This window comes from Staurois parvus, unplaced genomic scaffold (genome assembly GCF_062004578.1).
Source record: "Staurois parvus isolate SC_StPar_1 unplaced genomic scaffold, SC_StPar_1.0 ptg000177l, whole genome shotgun sequence".
In the NCBI taxonomy this organism is placed as follows: domain Eukaryota; kingdom Metazoa; phylum Chordata; class Amphibia; order Anura; family Ranidae; genus Staurois; species Staurois parvus.
In genome coordinates, this window is record NW_028317973.1 from 1,640,153 (window position 1) to 1,662,022 (window position 21,870).

Here is a 21,870-nt window from a genome sequence, read left to right on the forward strand (position 1 = left end):
TGTTTGATCCTCACTTCTCTGCCCCTCCTCTTATTCAAATGTCGACGCTGATAAGACAGACTGAATCTGTAGCCCTTCTGCACAACCTCAGTGTATTGCTAGAGAGTTATTTTTTCCTTGGGAGAGTGCATGTGATCAGCACAGGGCCAATCAGCACTGTCCAGACAGAGGTCAGGGGTTTTGCATCCTCCTAGAGCAGAATGAAAACTCCTCCTACAAGCTGTAACCAGTGCTCTGCTGGAAACTGATAGAAGTCACAAGACTGCTCTAACTGCTGATGAGAAAAGGTATTTAACAGTTTATATTTACAAAAATAATTGCATTTCCATGTTCTGTGTACTGTGTGAGTCCAGATATAGTGAACGCAGGATCCTGGGTTTAGTAACACTTTAAAATACAAAAGTTATAAAATGGAAGTCTAAAAGATATCTGCTACAATTCAAACTACAAATAGACAAAAAACAGTTGTCCTAACAATGTTAAAAAGATTGTGCAATAAGACACCATCATCCTTAACAACTTAGTGTAAGACATAGAGGAATAAAACATTGACATCCATCTTCCCATCATTAAACTCCTGCTCATTACTAGTTGTTAAAGCAAGTAAAAATAGTTAATAGTTAACATTGATGGTGGTGATGATAATGACAGTTCCTACATAAAGCCTAGCTGATTTTATTTATCCTCTTAGTGACATGAGGCATTGTGCAGTGATATACTGTAGGTACTTATGTTGCAGCACCAGCACAATAATAGAAGGGTCAGCTGTGTTTATTTAGCAAAAAACGGCATCACTGGATTGTTATGCTGAAAAAGAAAGACCAAAGAAATCCTTGTTTAAGCAGTGTCCTGGGTTTTATTACAGAGCTGGGTTGCTGCCTGCAGCTGAACCCTCAAGGTGAAAAAGAGGTATAAACATAAAATAGGATTAGAGGACAAGAGAAAGAACAGATCTGTCCAAAGCCATCTGTCTGCATATTAGGAATATATAAACATAAAGCAGAACTGGAACTGTATAGAAATGCATTGTAGCAGATATAATAAAATCTCATATCACAGCATTCCTAAATATTTTAACAATATATCAAAGCATCAGATCAGTGTCCTGTAATTCATTTAGACTGCCTGTCAGGGGCTATTATTGGTTTTATCATTTGGGTTGGTTGAATATGCAGAATTCATGATTACATTACAATTTCATGTAATGTAATTGTTGTCAAATAAAATAATTCATAAATGCCACTATGTATGCCCTCGATGCACCAATAATTTCATTGCTAGTGGCACTTGTCTGTTTAAGATATAATTTGAGGGCTCTCGTTGAGTGAAAAATTTGTCCCATGCACAATATATATTCCCCAAGGGCATAGTTCAGTTCTAAACACAAAAAAAGACATGGAGACCTTCACTTGACAGGGTTAATCTACCCATCTATCAGTGTATATTTCACTCATGGATGTACACTGGTGGGATAAATCAACACTGGTTTCTTACATCTTTTAGGGACTCCTTGGGTATGATTTCTTCATGCTAGCATCTGCCATGAAGTCATACACTTCCTCCAACATTTAATAGACACAGCATGTAGTCCTGTGTCCTCTTTTTTGCCAAAATCTTCCTCTTCTTATACCCCACCCTCACTGCCTTGGAGGTTAATAGAACTCATGGACAGTGACAGGCACTCATCAGAGTACCCAACCATTCCTGCCTTTTCCACCTAGCTTCTCCATTCATAGAAATCACTACTACATTATCTATGAATGAAACACAATCTATGAATGGAAGAGGGACCTTTGAATCGTGTCCATCCTCCATTTATAGGTCCTGTGTCTTTAATGGAAGCTGTAGTTATGGCTTCTATAAATGGATCACCTGGGAGGAAAGGGTGGGCATAGTCGGGCACTCTCACAACCCTTTAGTTCTATTGACCTTACCACAGTAGAGTATTATGACAGCTGAGGTGGGGAGAGTGCAATCAGAGGAGGAAGATTTCTGTAATCTTTTGTTTGTGTTAAATTACAGTGACTACGTATCATGTTTATAATAGGGTACATAGGTATACCTCAAAGATTACTGCGAGTCTTTCCCAAGTGTTGCTGCAGCTCTCCCAAAAAAACTCTGATTTCTGCAGAATGAGGAATCAGTCACATTTAGTGCTCTAGGCATGCAACAGTTAACTTGATTAACTTGTCTTTCTATAACAAACAGATTGAATGTTTTTATTGGGTATACCATTTTTTTTTATAAAACCTTGTTCTGTTTTTATTTTAGACTGACAAATAGACAAAAAAATTTATTTTGTAAATATTTTATTAAGACAGTAATTGTATCTGCCAATTACAGTATTGAACAGAAACACACTGCCATCTTCAGGCATCTGTTGCATCTGCAGGCTGAAGGCTCTTTTTTGTGAATGAACCTCTGGCCTGCATGTGATCACTATGTCATCATAATCATGTGATAACATAATTGGAAATCGCTATTATTGGTTTCTTATCATCATTGAGGACTGGAGCTGCCTATGATAGACTGGACTGCCCAGACAAGCACACACATTGACAGCTAATCGCTTTTAAAGAGGATACATAGATTAACATATCCTTAGCATAGTGTATAATGCAGAAGAATGTCATCTACACAGTGCAAGTGATTAAACACAAATTATTATGATGGACATTTAACAGGTCTACATTCTTAAGGAAATAAAAGCAGAGTAAATCATTGTAATGTGACGTATGTAGATATTGTAATGTGGTTTACTGTGATCTCTGTGAAAGGTAATAAATCAGTTAACATGAGAGATATCAGATGCAAGGCCATGTTAGGTGTGCCTGCAATGGAGCTTGGTGCTGCACCTGTCCATCCTGGGGGGATGCACTGCAGTTGGATGGCTCCATGTGCAAGGGGTCCAAGGCTAAACTATTACCCTACTGAATGAATGTGCTACAGCCAAGCAGTGTCAAAGTACAACTCAGCATGTTTCCAGACAATTGTTTCTCAGCCTATTAAAGTGTATGTATGTTTTTGTTTAAAAAAAATCTATGAGATGCCCAAAGACCCAATCTGAAACAAGCTTAGGAGGAACATATAGGGGTTTATTTACTAAAGCTGGAGAGTCCAAAATCAGACTCCCTTCTGCCTAGAAACCAATCAGCTTCTAACCTCAGCTTGTTCAATGAAGCTTTGGCAATGAAACCTGGAAGCTGATTGGTTTCTATGCAGAAGGGAGTCTGATTTTGAACTCTCCAGCTTTAGTAAATAAACCCCATAGTGTCACCAAACTGAGTTAGCATTTGTAGCTGAAGAAAGCTACTAGATTTGTTTAGGATCTAGATGTTAAAACCTCCTGACATTATATGTCCCTGTGTTTCTGCTGTCCAATAGGAATATTTAAGTACAACTTTTGCAGCTCTGCGCTCCAATCAGATTCTTACTTTGAAGGTTTGTGGGTATCTGTTGCTAAGCAACGTCTGCAGCAAAGTCTGGGCAAGAGCCAGTATATTGCATTTTTTCAGCTTTAAACTTTTCATTTCTATGTATATATTAATATATTGTCGTAATGGCACTTCCTAGAATTTGTAGTTATAGACATTTTATTTCAAGAAGGCCTGTGTATTATCAGGGGAATTGTATAACAAGAAGCACATTTGGAAAAAATGCAATATGAGGCTGCCAGACATTGTATGACAGACGGACTTAAACTCTACTTCCATTCCGATCACATGGCAGAAAAATCATTTTTCCATTTCCTTTTTACTTGGAAACATAAGGTACATCTCTTAAAATGAGGTGGAACACAGAAGCCTTTAACTCCAATGTCAATCATTATAAAGAAAAAGGAAAGAACACTGATATTGCATCCCTTAACAACCAATCTGATTCCAGGTTCTGATTGCTATCATTTGCAGCATCTCCAATTTTTATCTCCTTTGCTTTTTTAATGCCTATTGTGCTAAGTTGTGTTATAGACCATTTTAGAGCGTGGCATGTGAGTTGCCAAATAGCTAAATAAAAAAATAGCAGTAAAAAAAATGTCAAGCCAGTATTAGAAATAGGTTGGTCCTATTCAGTCTAAAATTCAGTAAATTACCCAAGACATTCTTTATATAAGAAACCATTCGCTGGGGTAAGGGACCACTCACACCCTTGCATGCATTACATGTCATGTTGCATTAGGGCAGCCCATTCATTGTGAAGGAAAAAACAAACCTTCACTACTTTTTAAATTGCAGAAACCCGCAAAACACCAAGGATCCAGTCATGCATTGTAGTGTGCTATAACGCAGGTGTATTTTTTAAAATGGTGTGTATGTATTGGGGTACCAGTTAGAATGCATGACAATGTATAGTAACCCACATATATCCGTTGGTTTGCACACATTGCACTTTACCTTGCATTACTGCAAAGCAAAAGTGTGAATCCAGCCTAAAGCCCCAGTATCTTCCAAATCTACCGTATCAGCTAAGGGGTTAATTTACCAAAAACAAATAGGCTGAAAGGAAATTTTCCATTAGCTTAGTTAATTTGTTGAAAGTTCACTTTTTGAAGAACACCCAAACAGATGCAAGGACAATTAAAAAAAAAAAGAAAAGAAATGTTTTTTTCGTTGTACATGATTGGATGGTAAAATTCAGCTTCACTTCATTCATTTAGCTAAGGGAAAATTCCTCTGCTGTGTGAAAAATCCCTTGCAACAGTCTATTTGCCTTTGGTAAATCAGTTTCAAAATGGTGGAGGGTTTTGCAAAATGTTATGCATAATGAATCAATGTGTAACCATACAACCTTTGGGGTTTTTTTTTGTGCTGGTAAAAAAAATTTAAAAAATCATTACAGGTTGCCATAGAAAACTTTTTTACATTTACACTCATTTTCAAGTAACAAGCTCTTTAATATATGATATTAGAATTCATAATAAAGCACCTGCGCACAGATCAGTAAAGTCAATTAAAATTGATGCATGAAACAATTATTAAATTCTCATGTGTTTAGTTGCTGCATATACGGACAGTATAGCTTATGTAGCATATGTTGTTATGTTAGTTATTTTTCTGGTGGAATACTAATACTAGCATACGCCTTCCATGTAGGAACACTTCTGTAGTTGTGCCCCATAAGAAAACTCATGGATTACATTATTTTTATTTATATATTTTCTTTTTACATTACATCAGGGATCGCAGAATTGTAATAGTTACTTGTAAAGATCTCCCGTGTTGAAAGGGTTAAATAGGGGAAACTTGAAAAACTATTTTTTAAGTCATTTGTATTTCTAACCTCTAGATCAGGGGTGTCAAACTGGTGAACTGGTGGCCTTCCAGCTGTTGCCAAACTACAAGTACCATGATGCATTGCAAGGCTGACAGTTACAAGCCTGACTCCCAAAGGCAGAGGCATGATGGGACTTGTAGTTTCACAACAGCTGGAGGGCTGCCAGTTTGACACCCCTGTTCTAGATGTTTGAAATTGTTATTAAGCAATTACATGCTACCTCTATTGGATATGTACAGTGGATATAAAAAGTCTACACACCCGTTAAAATGTTAGGTTTCTGTGATGTAAAAAAATGAGACAAAGATAAATCATTTCAGAACTTTTTCGACCTGTAATGTAACCTGTAAACTGTACAACGCAGTTGAACAACAAACTGAAATCTCTTAGGTGGGGAGAAGTAAACATAAAAAACTAAAATAATATGGTTGCATAAGTGTGCACACCCTTAAACTAATACTTTGTTGAAACACATTTTTATTTTATTCCAGCACTCAGTCTTTTTGGGTATGAGTCTATCAGCATGGCACATCTTGAGTTGGCAATATTTGCCCGCTCTTCTTTGCAAAAAAGCACTCCAAATCTGTCAGATTGCGAGGGCATCTCCTGTGCACAGCCCTCTTCAGATCACCTCACAGATTTTCGATCAGGTTCAGGTTTGGGCTCCAGCTGGGCCATTCCAAAACTTTCATCTTCTTCTGGTGAAGCCATTCCTTTGTTGATTTGGATGTATGCTTTGGGTCATTGTCATGCTGAAAGATTAAATTCCTCTTTATGTTCAGCTTTCTAGCAGAATCCTGAAGGTTTTGTGCCAATATTGACTGGTATTTGGAACTGTTCATAATTCCCTCTACCTTGACTAAGGCCCCAGTGTGTGTAGACTTTTTATATCCACTGTATAGCACAATGTAAAGAGCAGAGGTATGTAGCATTTCATGGCAACCAATCAAACATCAAATTTCAACAATTCAAAGCTCAAATCTAGTTGGTTGCTAAGGGCTATGACACACCATATCTATTTACATCTTTTTGCTTTATTCCAAATTAAAATTGTTTAAATCAAGATACTAGAGTAGATACAGTATTCTGCAAATTGGTAGGTTTGATAATGAATTTGTAATTGGGCCTGAAAGTACAATTCTTTAATTCACCTTTAATCCTACATTGAAACAAACAAACTACACCTGGAATCTTAATGGTTGCTATTGGCAACACAGACAGTTTTCTATTCTGACACTCTTGATGCGTAATTTCTGTTGCGAGGTTAACTCTTACATTACTAGGTTGACCTGAACTGTAAATAAATGATGGATTGTCCATAGTTTCTACTTAAAATGCTGTGTTTCACCTCAAAACAAAACCATACTGGCTTCTTTGCAGCTAAGAAACATTACTGCCATTGGATTGCACAAAGCTAATTGCTTTGTTAATTGTATTCATCATCATATGTACGGATGTTTTCAGCCAGCAACAAAGTAGCCTTGGTGTTAAAGGGCAGTACCTGAATGTTCTCCTGTGGATCATTGTTCAGAATCCTCCTCTTTATACTATTTCACGGTAAAACTTTCTATTACCCTTTTTCTGTTCTTTCTTCTCTTATCTTGTCCGATCTTCTGACTTGCCACACTTTGCTGGCCTACCTTGCACTATATCATCACACCTTTGCACTGGGACTTTCCTGACCTGTGTCACCCTTCAGCTGTTGCCTGCTATGATTAATACAGTGCGGGCGGTTCAGCCATCGATCGTAAGAAAGCGCATCTTCCAGGTACACTACTGTATTTGCTTGGCATTCGGGCTCATTCATTGTCTTACCCTCCAAAGGGTTTCTTATTGCCTTGAGCAGTTTGCTTTTTTTTGCATTTGATGCCTATGTTGTTTAATTAATTTTGATAAAACAATGATCCTTAATAAGCTGCATGATGATAAAGTGCAAATAATATAACTCGTATTCTAATAATTTGCTTCTAACTGCCAAAAGCCCAAAGGTTTTACCTATCAATTAACACAGTCTACTAGCAAAAGATATAATAATTCACAACAGTCAAAACATTAATGTAAAAGGTGTACATAAGCAAAGGGAGACACTAAAGAATGTTTAGTCTTCCACAGTCCTGGTTATTGGTAAATATTCTATTTTGTAGAATATAGAATATAGTTCTCCATCAGATATGTTGTACTACTTTTTGAAAAGGAAAAATGTTCTAGTGTTACCAAAATTAGACATTTGAAAAATGTTCTAGTGTTACCAAAATTAGACATTTATACTGTAGATCACACTGTAAAATATACACAGATACTGTAGATATCTGTGTGTTGCTCATAGCAGCCATTCAGATTTCAACTATCATTTTATTGAAAAAATTAAAGTTAAGCTTTAATTTGTTTGGTTGTTATGAGCAACCAAAGCCTTTTCTCTTAATTTTCTTATTTTGTAACCCATGGGAAGGTCTATGTTATTATTAATAAAAAATGTACAGAGTGCAGTGATAGTGTACAAGGTGCATTGACTTATAACAACCAATCGGATTTTCTGTAGAACGTTTGGGAACCAAATCATTTCTCTGCCTTCTCTTGGTTGCTGCACTTTGTATATTCATTTTGGATATTGTATCCATTGCACAGAGTAGGTGCCATGAGTGCCATTACAACTGCTGACAAAATATAATATAGAATAAATATTCTAGACATACTGCTCCCTAGTGTATGCCTTCTGTGAGTTGTATAACATTCCAAAACATTCCAGAAGTGATGTCATTGAATGACTGACAATATCCAGGGATTAGTACAGTCACAAGATGATACATAACTCCTTTGTTGCCGATAAGACCATGTGTTATGATGGTGAGGCCTGTAACCCAACAGCCCTCCAGATTAACTTGTCACCTAGGAAATGTATTGGTGTACCACAACCTCAGCTGGAAATATTCCACACAGTATGCTGGTAATGGGTTTCTAAAAATACCACATTACTGAAATTCATTAATACTCTTCTGCACTTCTGCAGAAAACAGAACAATACAGTATACTTGCAGTTGCTGATGTAAAAAAATCAAAGAATTTTCAAAAGTTCAGATCTTCCACAAGCATGGACTGACCCTGATTTATGAAGTGAGCAGATGAAGAGAGAGAAGGTATCCCTCTAGTTTGTTTATTTCAATACTTTTTATGAACCAGTAAGAATAGCAATTTCATTTTAACGAGGGTGGGGTAATAAAAGCTGCACGGTCACAAAGCTATGTGGTCATGATGGCAGCACAGTAAACATGGCCTCAGGGATTGCATTATTGAAACTGAGCCCTTGGTAATAATGTGAAATTGATTTTTATCTATATAAAGTTTTAATTTACCAGTATTTCCTATAAAATGTGCAAACAGAAGGAGTAGCAAAGGATAAATCCCAACCCCTGGGGTATTTAGTGATGCCACTTAATTTTTTTTATAATTAATAACAGAATACTGTAGACAGTACCAATAAAACATATTTGAAACTCTATACTTTCTAAAGGATTAATGTGACTTTGTAAACAGATATGGTCTTCTAAAGAGAGCCCAGTGTACTGTAGACTGCAGTGTGATACCACTGATATGCTTTGGTAGACATCCCCAATCCTACAGGTCGGTACATATGGGGGCCATCAGTTATTATGACACATAAGGGTAGGACACTAAGGCAGAGATGGGGGGGGGGGTGACTCCTATGGCCATCGTTTTCTCCCTGTCTGCCCCTTTTGTGCAGTGTCCACAGGATTTCTATTATCAACCTAGGCAAGCTGACCTGTAAGAATGGAGATATCCTTTAATACAAGATGGTGGTAATATACTGCAATATAAGTGCATGAAAGTCTTATTTAGAATACCATAATTGTTCCTAAGGTTATATTTTCTAGCATATATAGCAGGCAACCAAGATATACCTGTACCAGTTTTTTATTTATTTATTTATTACAGGTATATAGTGCTGTCAATTTACGCAGCGCTTTACATATATATTGTACAATTACATCAGTCCCTGCCCTCAAGGAGATTTTTTTTGTCCATCTGTATCCAATTGAGTAACGTTCCATAGCCAAAACGCAAAGTTTGAAAAGATCTCTCCAAAGTGAGCAAATCTCTGTTTGTTACCAGAACTAATGTCCCCGTTGGAGAATTTCCCCTCTATTCCTGTCCTGGTGAGAAACTATGGGATTCTCTTTCATTTTTACTCTTGGTGATAACAATACACAGGACAAAACGAGTGGGTGAATCTTCATAATGGCAGAAAATATTTCAATAAAAACTGGACAGGTGTTCTAATCCCTCTACACTCAAAACTAAAAAAAAAAGTTTTGCTTTTACTTTTACTGTAATGAATACCCTAAAAAGAAAAAAAACATGATAATAAATGTGGAAAACAAACTAATTTAAATGATGTTTTCCCAAGAAAAAAAAGATTTGGATTCCACTTGACACTAAGCTATTTTCCTATAAACAATGGTAGTTGCGTATTGACTGTACTATGTAGCTGTCCATGCGGCAGCCCTTTTAATCCTGGCTCTAAAGGCAGCACATCATTCAGGCGCATTGAGTGCTAGGGCAGAATATATATAGAAGGAATGTCATCCTTCTAAGAAACCATCATTATAGCAGCAGAAGGGGAGGGGGGCTTCTGTCATTATAAAGGGACCGCAAATCAAAAAGTAGGACAAAGAGGATTATGCAATTATAAGAGATTTAATGGAAGATGTAAGAATTCCTTAGATCACTATCAGAGGGTGCTTGTGCTTCAGCTAATAGCACTGTCTGAAATAGCTGTGACCTTTCCCTATGTTCATAGATATGAACATGTACAGTATCAAGAAGTCAGATTGATATGATAGAACATTGTTAGGTACAGTACTGAATTTCATATGCAGCTTCATTAGAACCTCCTTGATTTTACTTGATTATAATCGAGGTGACCAGCTAGTTATTGATTGGCAAGCACCAATATACCTTGTGAAACATAGACATGTAAAATGAATGCTATCAATGTAAAATGGAGTTATAGGAAACCCCTTGATGTTTAAGGCATACTAACCCGATTTAAAGCTTTCTGGTTTTGTGTTTGTGTCTGTTGCCTGTTGCCGAATGAGATGTGCTCTACCACTAAAAAAAAAAAAAAAAAAAAAAAAACTAAAATGTACATAATTTAATTTTTTTTCTTCTTTTTCTTCTTCAAATTAGGGTGAACAGGGTCAGGCAGGAATTCAAGGTCCACCAGGGCTTCCAGGCCCACCTGGACCAGTAGGACCTCCAGGAGATTCGGGCTTGCCAGGGGTTACTGGCTCACCTGTAAGTCTGAAATTATATGTTTCTCCAGGCTCACTAATTTGTACACTGGTGGAGGCAACAATATTTGCGCAGAACATTTTCAAACTTTAATAGCTTCCGTTTTAATGTGCTATCACGTTATCATTTGATGTCAGTGACATGCAATATATTCAGCAACATGCTATAGCCAGGAATGTTTTTCCTAATTATTATTTTTTAATTGTGAGGAATATTCTAAAATCTCTGCTTTTGCTTGTATTAGTTTATACTATATTAGCAGAAAACACAAATAAAAAAGCTTGGTGAATTTCATGAATCTATTGCAGCTTAAGGTTATGACTAGAGATGAGCGAATCGAAGTATCCGAAGTGGAATTCGAGTCGAATATCGGAAAAATTTCGATTCGTGCCGAATCCGAAAAACAGCCTAATTCGGACGCGCGAATCGAAATTTTTCCGAAAATGGCGGCTGACATGTGCGGCGACGGAGCGGGGATGTCGGGGAAGGCGCGCAGACAAGGCGCGCTGCCCCATAATGCATTCCTCAACGACATGTGATCGCATCAGCCAATCAGCAGCCAGCCAGCCAGCACTGTGTAATGGTCGAGGTATATATAGCGGCCATTTTGGAAATCTTCATTTGCCTGCAGTCATTGAACAGAGGCAGACCGCTCTGTACTAGGGACAGGGACAGAGTTAGGGCCACAGAAACGAGAATTGGGGACAGAGAGAAGTTACTTAGGGACAGAGAACCATTACTCAGGGACACAGACTTGTTAATGAGGGCCACAGAATCGTTATTTAGGGACAAAGAAACGCTAGTTAGGGCCACAGAATTCATACTCAGGGACAGACAGAATTGTTACTCAGTGCCAGAGAATTGTTACTTAGGGCCACAGAAACGTTATTAGGGCCACAGAATTTTTACTCAGGGACAGACAGAATTGTTACTGAGTGCCAGAGAATTGTTACTCAGGGACAGACAGAATTGTTACTGAGTGCCAGAGAATTCTTACTCAGGGCCACAGAATTCATTCTCAGGGACAGACAGAATTGTTACTCAGGGACAGACAGAATTGTTACTGAGTGCCAGAGAATTGTTACTCAGGGACAGACAGAATTGTTACTGAGTGCCAGAGAATTGTTACTCAGGGACAGACAGAATTGTTACTGAGTGCCAGAGAATTGTTACTCAGGGACAGACAGAATTGTTACTGAGTGCCAGAGAATTGTTACTCTCACAGACACAAAATTGTTACTTGCACAGACACAGAATTGTTACTTGCACAGACACACAATTGTTACTCAGGGCCACAGAATTCATACTCAGGGACAGACAGAATTGTTACTGAGTGCCAGAGAATTCTTACTCAGGGCCACAGAATTCATACTCAGGGACAGACAGAATTGTTACTCAGGGACAGACAGAATTGTTACTGAGTGCCAGAGAATTGTTACTCAGGGACAGACAGAATTGTTACTGAGTGCCAGAGAATTCTTACTCAGGGACAGACAGAATTGTTACTGAGTGCCAGAGAATTGTTACTCTCACAGACACAAAATTGTTACTTGCACAGACACAGAATTGTTACTCGCACAGAGACAGAATTGTTACTCAGGGCCACAGAATTCATACTCAGGGACAGACAGAATTGTTACTGAGTGCCAGAGAATTGTTACTCAGGGACAGACAGAATTGTTACTGAGTGCCAGAGAATTGTTACTCTCACAGACACAAAATTGTTACTTGCACAGACACAGAATTGTTACTTGCACAGACACACAATTGTTACTCAGGGCCACAGAATTCATACTCAGGGACAGACAGAATTGTTACTGAGTGCCAGAGAATTCTTACTCAGGGCCACAGAATTCATACTCAGGGACAGACAGAATTGTTACTCAGGGACAGACAGAATTGTTACTGAGTGCCAGAGAATTGTTACTCAGGGACAGACAGAATTGTTACTGAGTGCCAGAGAATTGTTACTCTCACAGACACAAAATTGTTACTTGCACAGACACAGAATTGTTACTTGCACAGACACACAATTGTTACTCAGGGCCACAGAATTCATACTCAGGGACAGACAGAATTGTTACTGAGTGCCAGAGAATTGTTACTCAGGGACAGACAGAATTGTTACTGAGTGCCAGAGAATTCTTACTCAGGGCCACAGAATTCATTCTCAGGGACAGACAGAATTGTTACTCAGGGACAGACAGAATTGTTACTGAGTGCCAGAGAATTGTTACTCAGGGACAGACAGAATTGTTACTGAGTGCCAGAGAATTGTTACTCAGGGACAGACAGAATTGTTACTGAGTGCCAGAGAATTGTTACTCAGGGACAGACAGAATTGTTACTGAGTGCCAGAGAATTGTTACTCTCACAGACACAAAATTGTTACTTGCACAGACACAGAATTGTTACTTGCACAGACACACAATTGTTACTCAGGGCCACAGAATTCATACTCAGGGACAGACAGAATTGTTACTGAGTGCCAGAGAATTCTTACTCAGGGCCACAGAATTCATACTCAGGGACAGACAGAATTGTTACTCAGGGACAGACAGAATTGTTACTGAGTGCCAGAGAATTGTTACTCAGGGACAGACAGAATTGTTACTGAGTGCCAGAGAATTCTTACTCAGGGACAGACAGAATTGTTACTGAGTGCCAGAGAATTGTTACTCTCACAGACACAAAATTGTTACTTGCACAGACACAGAATTGTTACTCGCACAGAGACAGAATTGTTACTCGCACAGAGACAGAATTGTTACTCAGGGCCACAGAATTCATACTCAGGGACAGACAGAATTGTTACTGAGTGCCAGAGAATTGTTACTCAGGGACAGACAGAATTGTTACTGAGTGCCAGAGAATTGTTACTCTCACAGACACAAAATTGTTACTTGCACAGACACAGAATTGTTACTTGCACAGACACACAATTGTTACTCAGGGCCACAGAATTCATACTCAGGGACAGACAGAATTGTTACTGAGTGCCAGAGAATTCTTACTCAGGGCCACAGAATTCATACTCAGGGACAGACAGAATTGTTACTCAGGGACAGACAGAATTGTTACTGAGTGCCAGAGAATTGTTACTCAGGGACAGACAGAATTGTTACTGAGTGCCAGAGAATTGTTACTCTCACAGACACAAAATTGTTACTTGCACAGACACAGAATTGTTACTTGCACAGACACACAATTGTTACTCAGGGCCACAGAATTCATACTCAGGGACAGACAGAATTGTTACTGAGTGCCAGAGAATTGTTACTCAGGGACAGACAGAATTGTTACTGAGTGCCAGAGAATTGTTACTCTCACAGACACAAAATTGTTACTTGCACAGACACAGAATTGTTACTCGCACAGAGACAGAATTGTTACTCAGGGCCACAGAATTCATACTCAGGGACAGACAGAATTGTTACTGAGTGCCAGAGAATTGTTACTCAGGGAAGACAGAATTGTTACTGAGTGCCAGAGAATTGTTACTCAGGGACAGACAGAATTGTTACTGAGTGCCAGAGAATTGTTACTCTCACAGACACAAAATTGTTACTTGCACAGACACAGAATTGTTACTCGCACAGAGACAGAATTGTTACTCAGGGCCACAGAATTCATACTCAGGGACAGACAGAATTGTTACTGAGTGCCAGAGAATTGTTACTCAGGGACAGACAGAATTGTTACTGAGTGCCAGAGAATTGTTACTCTCACAGACACAAAATTGTTACTTGCACAGACACAGAATTGTTACTTGCACAGACACACAATTGTTACTGAGTGCCAGAGAATTGTTACTCAGGGACAGACAGAATTGTTACTGAGTGCCAGAGAATTGTTACTCAGGGACAGACAGAATTGTTACTGAGTGCCAGAGAATTGTTACTCAGGGACAGACAGAATTGTTACTGAGTGCCAGAGAATTGTTACTCGCACAGACACAAAATTGTTACTTGCACAGACACAAAATTGTTACTTGCACAGACACAGAATTGTTACTCGCGCAGACACAGAATTGTTACTCAGGGCCACAGAATTCATACTCAGGGACAGACAGAATTGTTACTGAGTGCCAGAGAATTGTTACTCAGGGACAGACAGAATTGTTACTGAGTGCCAGAGAATTGTTACTCAGGGACAGACAGAATTGTTACTGAGTGCCAGAGAATTGTTACTCAGGGACAGACAGAATTGTTACTGAGTGCCAGAGAATTGTTACTCGCACAGACACAAAATTGTTACTTGCACAGACACAGAATTGTTACTCGCACAGACACAGAATTGTTACTCGCACAGACACAGAATTGTTACTCAGGGCCACAGAATTCATACTCAGGGACAGACAGAATTGTTACTGAGTGCCAGAGAATTGTTACTCAGGGACACCTAATCGTTGAATTAAATAGTATGTCAGACAACATGCAGAGGAGTGGCAGAGGAGGCAATGTTTTAGGAGCGAGCAGACGTGGCAGCAGAGGAAGGGGTCGAGGCAGCAGTATTCGCAGCCAGAGGCCAGTGCTCCCGGTGTCATCCAGCGGTCGTGTCTCCACCGACAACCCTGCCGTCATTGATTGGTTGGCTCGGTCGTCTTCCTCTTCCCAGGTCACCTCTGACACCTACAGCCAACGGTCGGTGGGTACGTCAGACACAACCGTTAGTTGGCATGGCCCGGGACCAAGCCCACTGAAATCACGTGTCCTCTACCTGCCCCTGTCCTTTGCTGTTCCCTCACCAAGCGAAGTATCGCATGCTGTGGGCTCAGCCCCACTGTACAGTGAGGAAGAGCTAACAGAGGGCGGTCAGGAACGGGGGGAGACATCGGCCTTTTCAGCAGCCAAGCGAACAAGTACTGGCGAGGAGAGTGGCTCGGTAGCCGGTCTAGAGACAGGTCTGTCTCCTGACCCAGACGCAGCCGAGGGGGCTAGTAGTGAGGCGGAGACCCTACTTGATGATGAGGAGGTTGATCGCACTTGGCAGCCTCGTCGTCATCAGGCAATTTCTTCCGCATCATCAGGAGAAGAGGGTGGCAGCTTGGCAGCGAGCAAAACAGTCGGTGGGTTGCCCAGGAGACAGCAGCAGGGTCGCATCAGTGTCAGTGGAGCCAAACGTCCACGGAGTAGAGCACCAGCTCCACTGCAGCCTACCACCACGGCCAGTAGTGGTGCCGGTGCGCACGGAGGAAGTAGCAGTCAGCCAGTGAAGAGTAGCGGGGGCAAAGTTTCCTACTCGGTGGTGTGGCAATTTTTCCTCAAGCCGCCCGAGGAAGTAAATGTAGCCGTATGTCGACTATGTGGCCAGAAATGCAAGCGTGGCCAGGGGGCCCATGTTGGGACTACAGCGTTGCGTCAGCATATGCAGCGTCACCATTCGGTGGCCTGGGAAAACCGTGATAAACATACGGCGGTTCTGCCTGCCCCAGCCCCCGCTCCATCACCCGCTCCGTTACTTGCTCCGTCACCCGACGTCGTCAATCGCCCTCTATCAGCCAGTCAAGGCTCCAACACCTCTGCTGAGGGGAGTTGTCGCTCATTGGCATCTTCCGCTCGTTCAGATGCTCCTTCTCCTGCTACTCCTCTTCTCGGATTCCGTCAACAGTCTTTCTTGGAATCCGTATCCAAGAGACAACAGTTTGCGAGCACGCACCCGACGGTGCAAAAGCTGAACGTCCTCCTGTCCAAGTTGCTGGTGCTGCAGTCCCTCCCTTTCCAACTGGTGGACTCAGCACCTTTCCGAGAAATGATGGCTTGTGCCGCGCCGCGGTGGAGAGTGCCAAGCCGTCATTTCTTTGCCCAAAAGGCAGTGCCAGCCCTGCATTCACATGTAGAAGAGATGGTGGGCCAGTCTTTGAGCATGTCGGTCTCTGCCAAAGTGCACGGCAGCGCCGACGTGTGGAGCTGTAACTACGGTCAGGGACAGTACATGTCATTTACGGCCCACTGGGTGAACGTGGTGCCGGCACAGCCGCACCAGCAACTTGGACAGGTCACGACGCTTTTGCCTCCACGTTTGCACGTCCTTGGTCCAGCAAGCATGTCCGCCTCTACCACCTCTTTTTCCGCCGTGTCCTCAGCCGCCACCCCCGTGCCAAGTCCCATTACCCGACCGGCATATCACATGTGCAGGGCGCAACGGTGTCACGCTGTGCTGCACCTGGTATGCCTTGGCGAACGTAGTCACACAGGGGAGGAACTGCTGAGTGTAATGAACAGAGAAATCGACAGATGGCTGTCTCCGCGCAAACTAAAAATCGGAACCATGTTGACTGACAACGGAAAGAACATGGTGTCTGCTCTGCGTCAAGGAAGGTTGTGCCATGCGCCATGCATGGCTCACGTGTTCAATCTGGTTGTCAAGCGGTTCCTAAAATCCACCATCCCACTGCAAGACATCCTTAAAATGTCACGTAAACTGTGCATGCATTTCAGCCATTCCTACACCGCAAAGAACACCCTCATTGAGCTGCAGCGGCAGAACGGAATTCCACAGCATCGCCTGATCTGCGACGTTGCAACAAGGTGGAATTCAACCCTACACATGTTAGACCGCCTTTACGAGCAGCGAAAGGCCATCACCGATTTCCTGATGTTACAAGCGGATAAAGGTACTCCCCTGTGTAACTTAGATGTCAGCCATTGGCAGCTCATGCGTGACACCTGCCGCTTGCTCAGGCCCTTTGAGGAGGCCACGCTATTCGTGAGTCGGCAGGACTATGGGATGAACGACGTCATTCCTCTGTTGCACGTCCTGGAACAAATGCTGTTAACAATGGCTGGTCAGGGTGCGGTAGACGTGGCGCACAGATCTCAACGCCACATGACCCCTGTGGGGGCAGGACAGGAAGAAGAGGAGGAGGTAGAGGAGGACATTTGTGCTCAGGAATTATTGAGTGAAATGGGTGGTTTTTCCACTCAGCGGACAGGAGTGGAGGAGCAGGAGCATCTGGTAGAGGAGGAGGAGGAGGAGACAGAGGACCCAGACGCACCGTGGCAGTATGCTGTGGAGATGGAGGCAGGGAGTCCCTCGCATTCCTTGGCACAAATGGCCCATAGCATGCTCGGTTGCTTGCGTAGCGACAGCCGAATAATAACCATCAGACAGAGGGATGACTTTTGGCTGTCCACCTTGTTGGACCCTCGCTACCGGTCCAAAATGGTGGCCTTTTTCACACCTGCTGAGAGGGAGGCCAAAATTACGTACTATAAAAACCACCTATGTAGTCAGTTGGTCTCTGCCTTTGTGCGCCATCGTCCATCCTCAGACACTGTGGGCCCTGTGCGCTCGCGTTCCGCTGGCATGGCAGCAGGGGAGGGGTGGGGTGGTAGGAGCAGTGGCAGCTCCACCAGCAGCGGCTGCCTCAGTCTGCAGTCGATGATGAGTAGCTTTCTTCACCAGCGCAGTGAGGAAACTACTAACCAGCCGCAGCAGCAGCAGCAGCATCAGGTGGACCTGGAGCAGGAGCTCAAACAACAGGCTTGGGCCTACTTGGACAGCACCCTGCCAACCGAGGTAGACAATCCCCTTGACTACTGGGCAACGAAACTTGACCTTTGGCCCCAACTAGCTGAATTTGCCCTTGAAAGGCTGTCATGCCCGGCCAGTAGCGTGGCATCGGAGCGCGTGTTTAGTGCGGCAGGAGGTATTGTAACTCCGCGGAGGACACGACTGTCCACCCAAAGTGTGGAGAGACTCACGTTTGTGAAAATGAATCAGGCGTGGATTAGTCTGGATTTCAAACCACCAGTTCCTGACACAACTGACTAAATCCGCCATGAATCATGCCTCAAACATGTGCCACTTTCAGGTCTCCTCACACTGCTGGTGTGTTGAATTTTTTGACATAGGGTGCTGGCAGATTACGGGCCTCCTATAGCTGCTGCCAGGCCCCTAATCTGCCATAGGCCCCTATATACCACCTCCTCCTGCTGCTGCCAGGTCCAGAGTCTCTCATGGGTCCCTGTACGGCCTCCCATTGCTGCTGTCTCCATCGCCACACTCTGCTGCCATGTGCCACTTTCAGGTCTCTTCACACTGCTGGTGTGTTAAATTTTTTGACATAGGGTGCAGGCAGATTACGGGCCTCACATAGCTGCTGCCAGGCCCCTAATCTGCCATGGGCCCCTATATACCGCCTCCTCATGCTGCTGCCAAGTCCAGAGTCTGTCATGGTCCCTGTACGGCCTCCCATTGCTGCTGTCTCCATCGCCACACTCTGCTGCCATGTGCCACTTTCAGGTCTCTTCACACTGCTGGTGTGTTAAATTTTTTGACATAGGGTGCAGGCAGATTACGGGCCTCACATAGCTGCTGCCAGGCCCCTAATCTGCCATGGGCCCCTATATACCACCTCCTCCTGCTGCTGCCAGGTCCAGAGTCTCTCATGGGTCCCTGTACGGCCTCCCATTGCTGCTGTCTCCATCGCCACACTCTGCTGCCATGTGCCACTTTCAGGTCTCTTCACACTGCTGGTGTGTTAAATTTTTTGACATAGGGTGCTGCAAGATAACGGGCCTCACATAGCTGCTGCCAGGCCCCTAATCAGCCATGGGCCCCTATACCGCCTCCTCCTGCTGCTGCCAGGTCCAGAGTCTCTCATGCCATGTGCCACTTTCAGGTCTCTTCACACTGCTGGTGTGTTTAATTTTTTGACATAGGGTGCAGGCAGATTACGGGCCTCACATAGCTGCTGCCAGGCCCCTAATCTGCCATAGGCCCCTATATACCGCCTCCTCATGCTGCTGCCAGGTCCAGAGTCTCTCATGGGTCCCTGTACGGCCTCCCATTGCTGCTTTCTCCATCGCCACACTCTGCTGCCATGTGCCACTTTCAGGTCTCTTCACACTGCTGGTGTGTTAAATTTTTTGACATAGGGTGCAGGCAGATTACGGGCCTCACATAGCTGCTGCCAGGCCCCTAATCTGCCATGGGCCCCTATATACCGCCTCCTCATGCTGCTGCCAAGTCCATAGTCTGTCATGGTCCCTGTACGGCCTCCCATTGCTGCTGTCTCCATCGCCACACTCTGCTGCCATGTGCCACTTTCAGGTCTCTTCACACTGCTGGTGTGTTAAATTTTTTGACATAGGGTGCAGGCAGATTACGGGCCTCACATAGCTGCTGCCAGGCCCCTAATCTGCCATGGGCCCCTATATACCGCCTCCTCATGCTGCTGCCAAGTCCAGAGTCTGTCATGGTCCCTGTACGGCCTCCCATTGCTGCTGTCTCCATCGCCACACTCTGCTGCCATGTGCCACTTTCAGGTCTCTTCACACTGCTGGTGTGTTAAATTTTTTGACATAGGGTGCAGGCAGATTACGGGCCTCACATAGCTGCTGCCAGGCCCCTAATCTGCCATGGGCCCCTATATACCGCCTCCTCATGCTGCTGCCAAGTCCAGAGTCTGTCATGGTCCCTGTACGGCCTCCCATTGCTGCTGTCTCCATCGCCACACTCTGCTGCCATGTGCCACTTTCAGGTCTCTTCACACTGCTGGTGTGTTAAATTTTTTGACATAGGGTGCAGGCAGATTACGGGCCTCACATAGCTGCTGCCAGGCCCCTAATCTGCCATGGGCCCCTATATACCGCCTCCTCATGCTGCTGCCAAGTCCATAGTCTGTCATGGTCCCTGTACGGCCTCCCATTGCTGCTGTCTCCATCGCCACACTCTGCTGCCATGTGCCACTTTCAGGTCTCTTCACACTGCTGGTGTGTTAAATTTTTTGACATAGGGTGCAGGCAGATTACGGGCCTCACATAGCTGCTGCCAGGCCCCTAATCTGCCATGGGCCCCTATATACCGCCTCCTCATGCTGCTGCCAAGTCCAGAGTCTGTCATGGTCCCTGTACGGCCTCCCATTGCTGCTGTCTCCATCGCCACACTCTGCTGCCATGTGCCACTTTCAGGTCTCTTCACACTGCTGGTGTGTTAAATTTTTTGACATAGGGTGCAGGCAGATTACGGGCCTCACATAGCTGCTGCCAGGCCCCTAATCTGCCATGGGCCCCTATATACCGCCTCCTCATGCTGCTGCCAAGTCCAGAGTCTGTCATGGTCCCTGTACGGCCTCCCATTGCTGCTGTCTCCATCGCCACACTCTGCTGCCATGTGCCACTTTCAGGTCTCTTCACACTGCTGGTGTGTTAAATTTTTTGACATAGGGTGCAGGCAGATTACGGGCCTCACATAGCTGCTGCCAGGCCCCTAATCTGCCATGGGCCCCTATATACCGCCTCCTCATGCTGCTGCCAAGTCCAGAGTCTGTCATGGTCCCTGTACGGCCTCCCATTGCTGCTGTCTCCATCGCCACACTCTGCTGCCATGTGCCACTTTCAGGTCTCTTCACACTGCTGGTGTGTTAAATTTTTTGACATAGGGTGCAGGCAGATTACGGGCCTCACATAGCTGCTGCCAGGCCCCTAATCTGCCATGGGCCCCTATATACCACCTCCTCCTGCTGCTGCCAGGTCCAGAGTCTCTCATGGGTCCCTGTACGGCCTCCCATTGCTGCTGTCTCCATCGCCACACTCTGCTGCCATGTGCCACTTTCAGGTCTCTTCACACTGCTGGTGTGTTAAATTTTTTGACATAGGGTGCTGCAAGATAACGGGCCTCACATAGCTGCTGCCAGGCCCCTAATCAGCCATGGGCCCCTATACCGCCTCCTCCTGCTGCTGCCAGGTCCAGAGTCTCTCATGCCATGTGCCACTTTCAGGTCTCTTCACACTGCTGGTGTGTTTAATTTTTTGACATAGGGTGCAGGCAGATTACGGGCCTCACATAGCTGCTGCCAGGCCCCTAATCTGCCATAGGCCCCTATATACCGCCTCCTCATGCTGCTGCCAGGTCCAGAGTCTCTCATGGGTCCCTGTACGGCCTCCCATTGCTGCTTTCTCCATCGCCACACTCTGCTGCCATGTGCCACTTTCAGGTCTCTTCACACTGCTGGTGTGTTAAATTTTTTGACATAGGGTGCAGGCAGATTACGGGCCTCACATAGCTGCTGCCAGGCCCCTAATCTGCCATGGGCCCCTATATACCGCCTCCTCATGCTGCTGCCAAGTCCATAGTCTGTCATGGTCCCTGTACGGCCTCCCATTGCTGCTGTCTCCATCGCCACACTCTGCTGCCATGTGCCACTTTCAGGTCTCTTCACACTGCTGGTGTGTTAAATTTTTTGACATAGGGTGCAGGCAGATTACGGGCCTCACATAGCTGCTGCCAGGCCCCTAATCTGCCATGGGCCCCTATATACCGCCTCCTCATGCTGCTGCCAAG

The 21,870-nt window shown here is 43.9% G+C and overlaps 1 protein-coding gene across 1 annotated transcript in view; it reads left to right on the plus strand.

Moving 5' to 3' along the window:
• COL13A1 (collagen type XIII alpha 1 chain) overlaps window positions 1–21,870 on the plus strand; it is a 235,357-nt gene that overhangs the window by 97,537 nt on the left and 115,950 nt on the right. Inside the window, exons 11-12 of the mRNA XM_089677089.1 lie at window positions 3,385–3,441; window positions 10,477–10,584. Of these exons, the coding sequence (XP_089533215.1) occupies window positions 3,385–3,441; window positions 10,477–10,584 (165 nt within the window). The remainder of the gene's footprint in view (window positions 1–3,384; window positions 3,442–10,476; window positions 10,585–21,870) is intronic.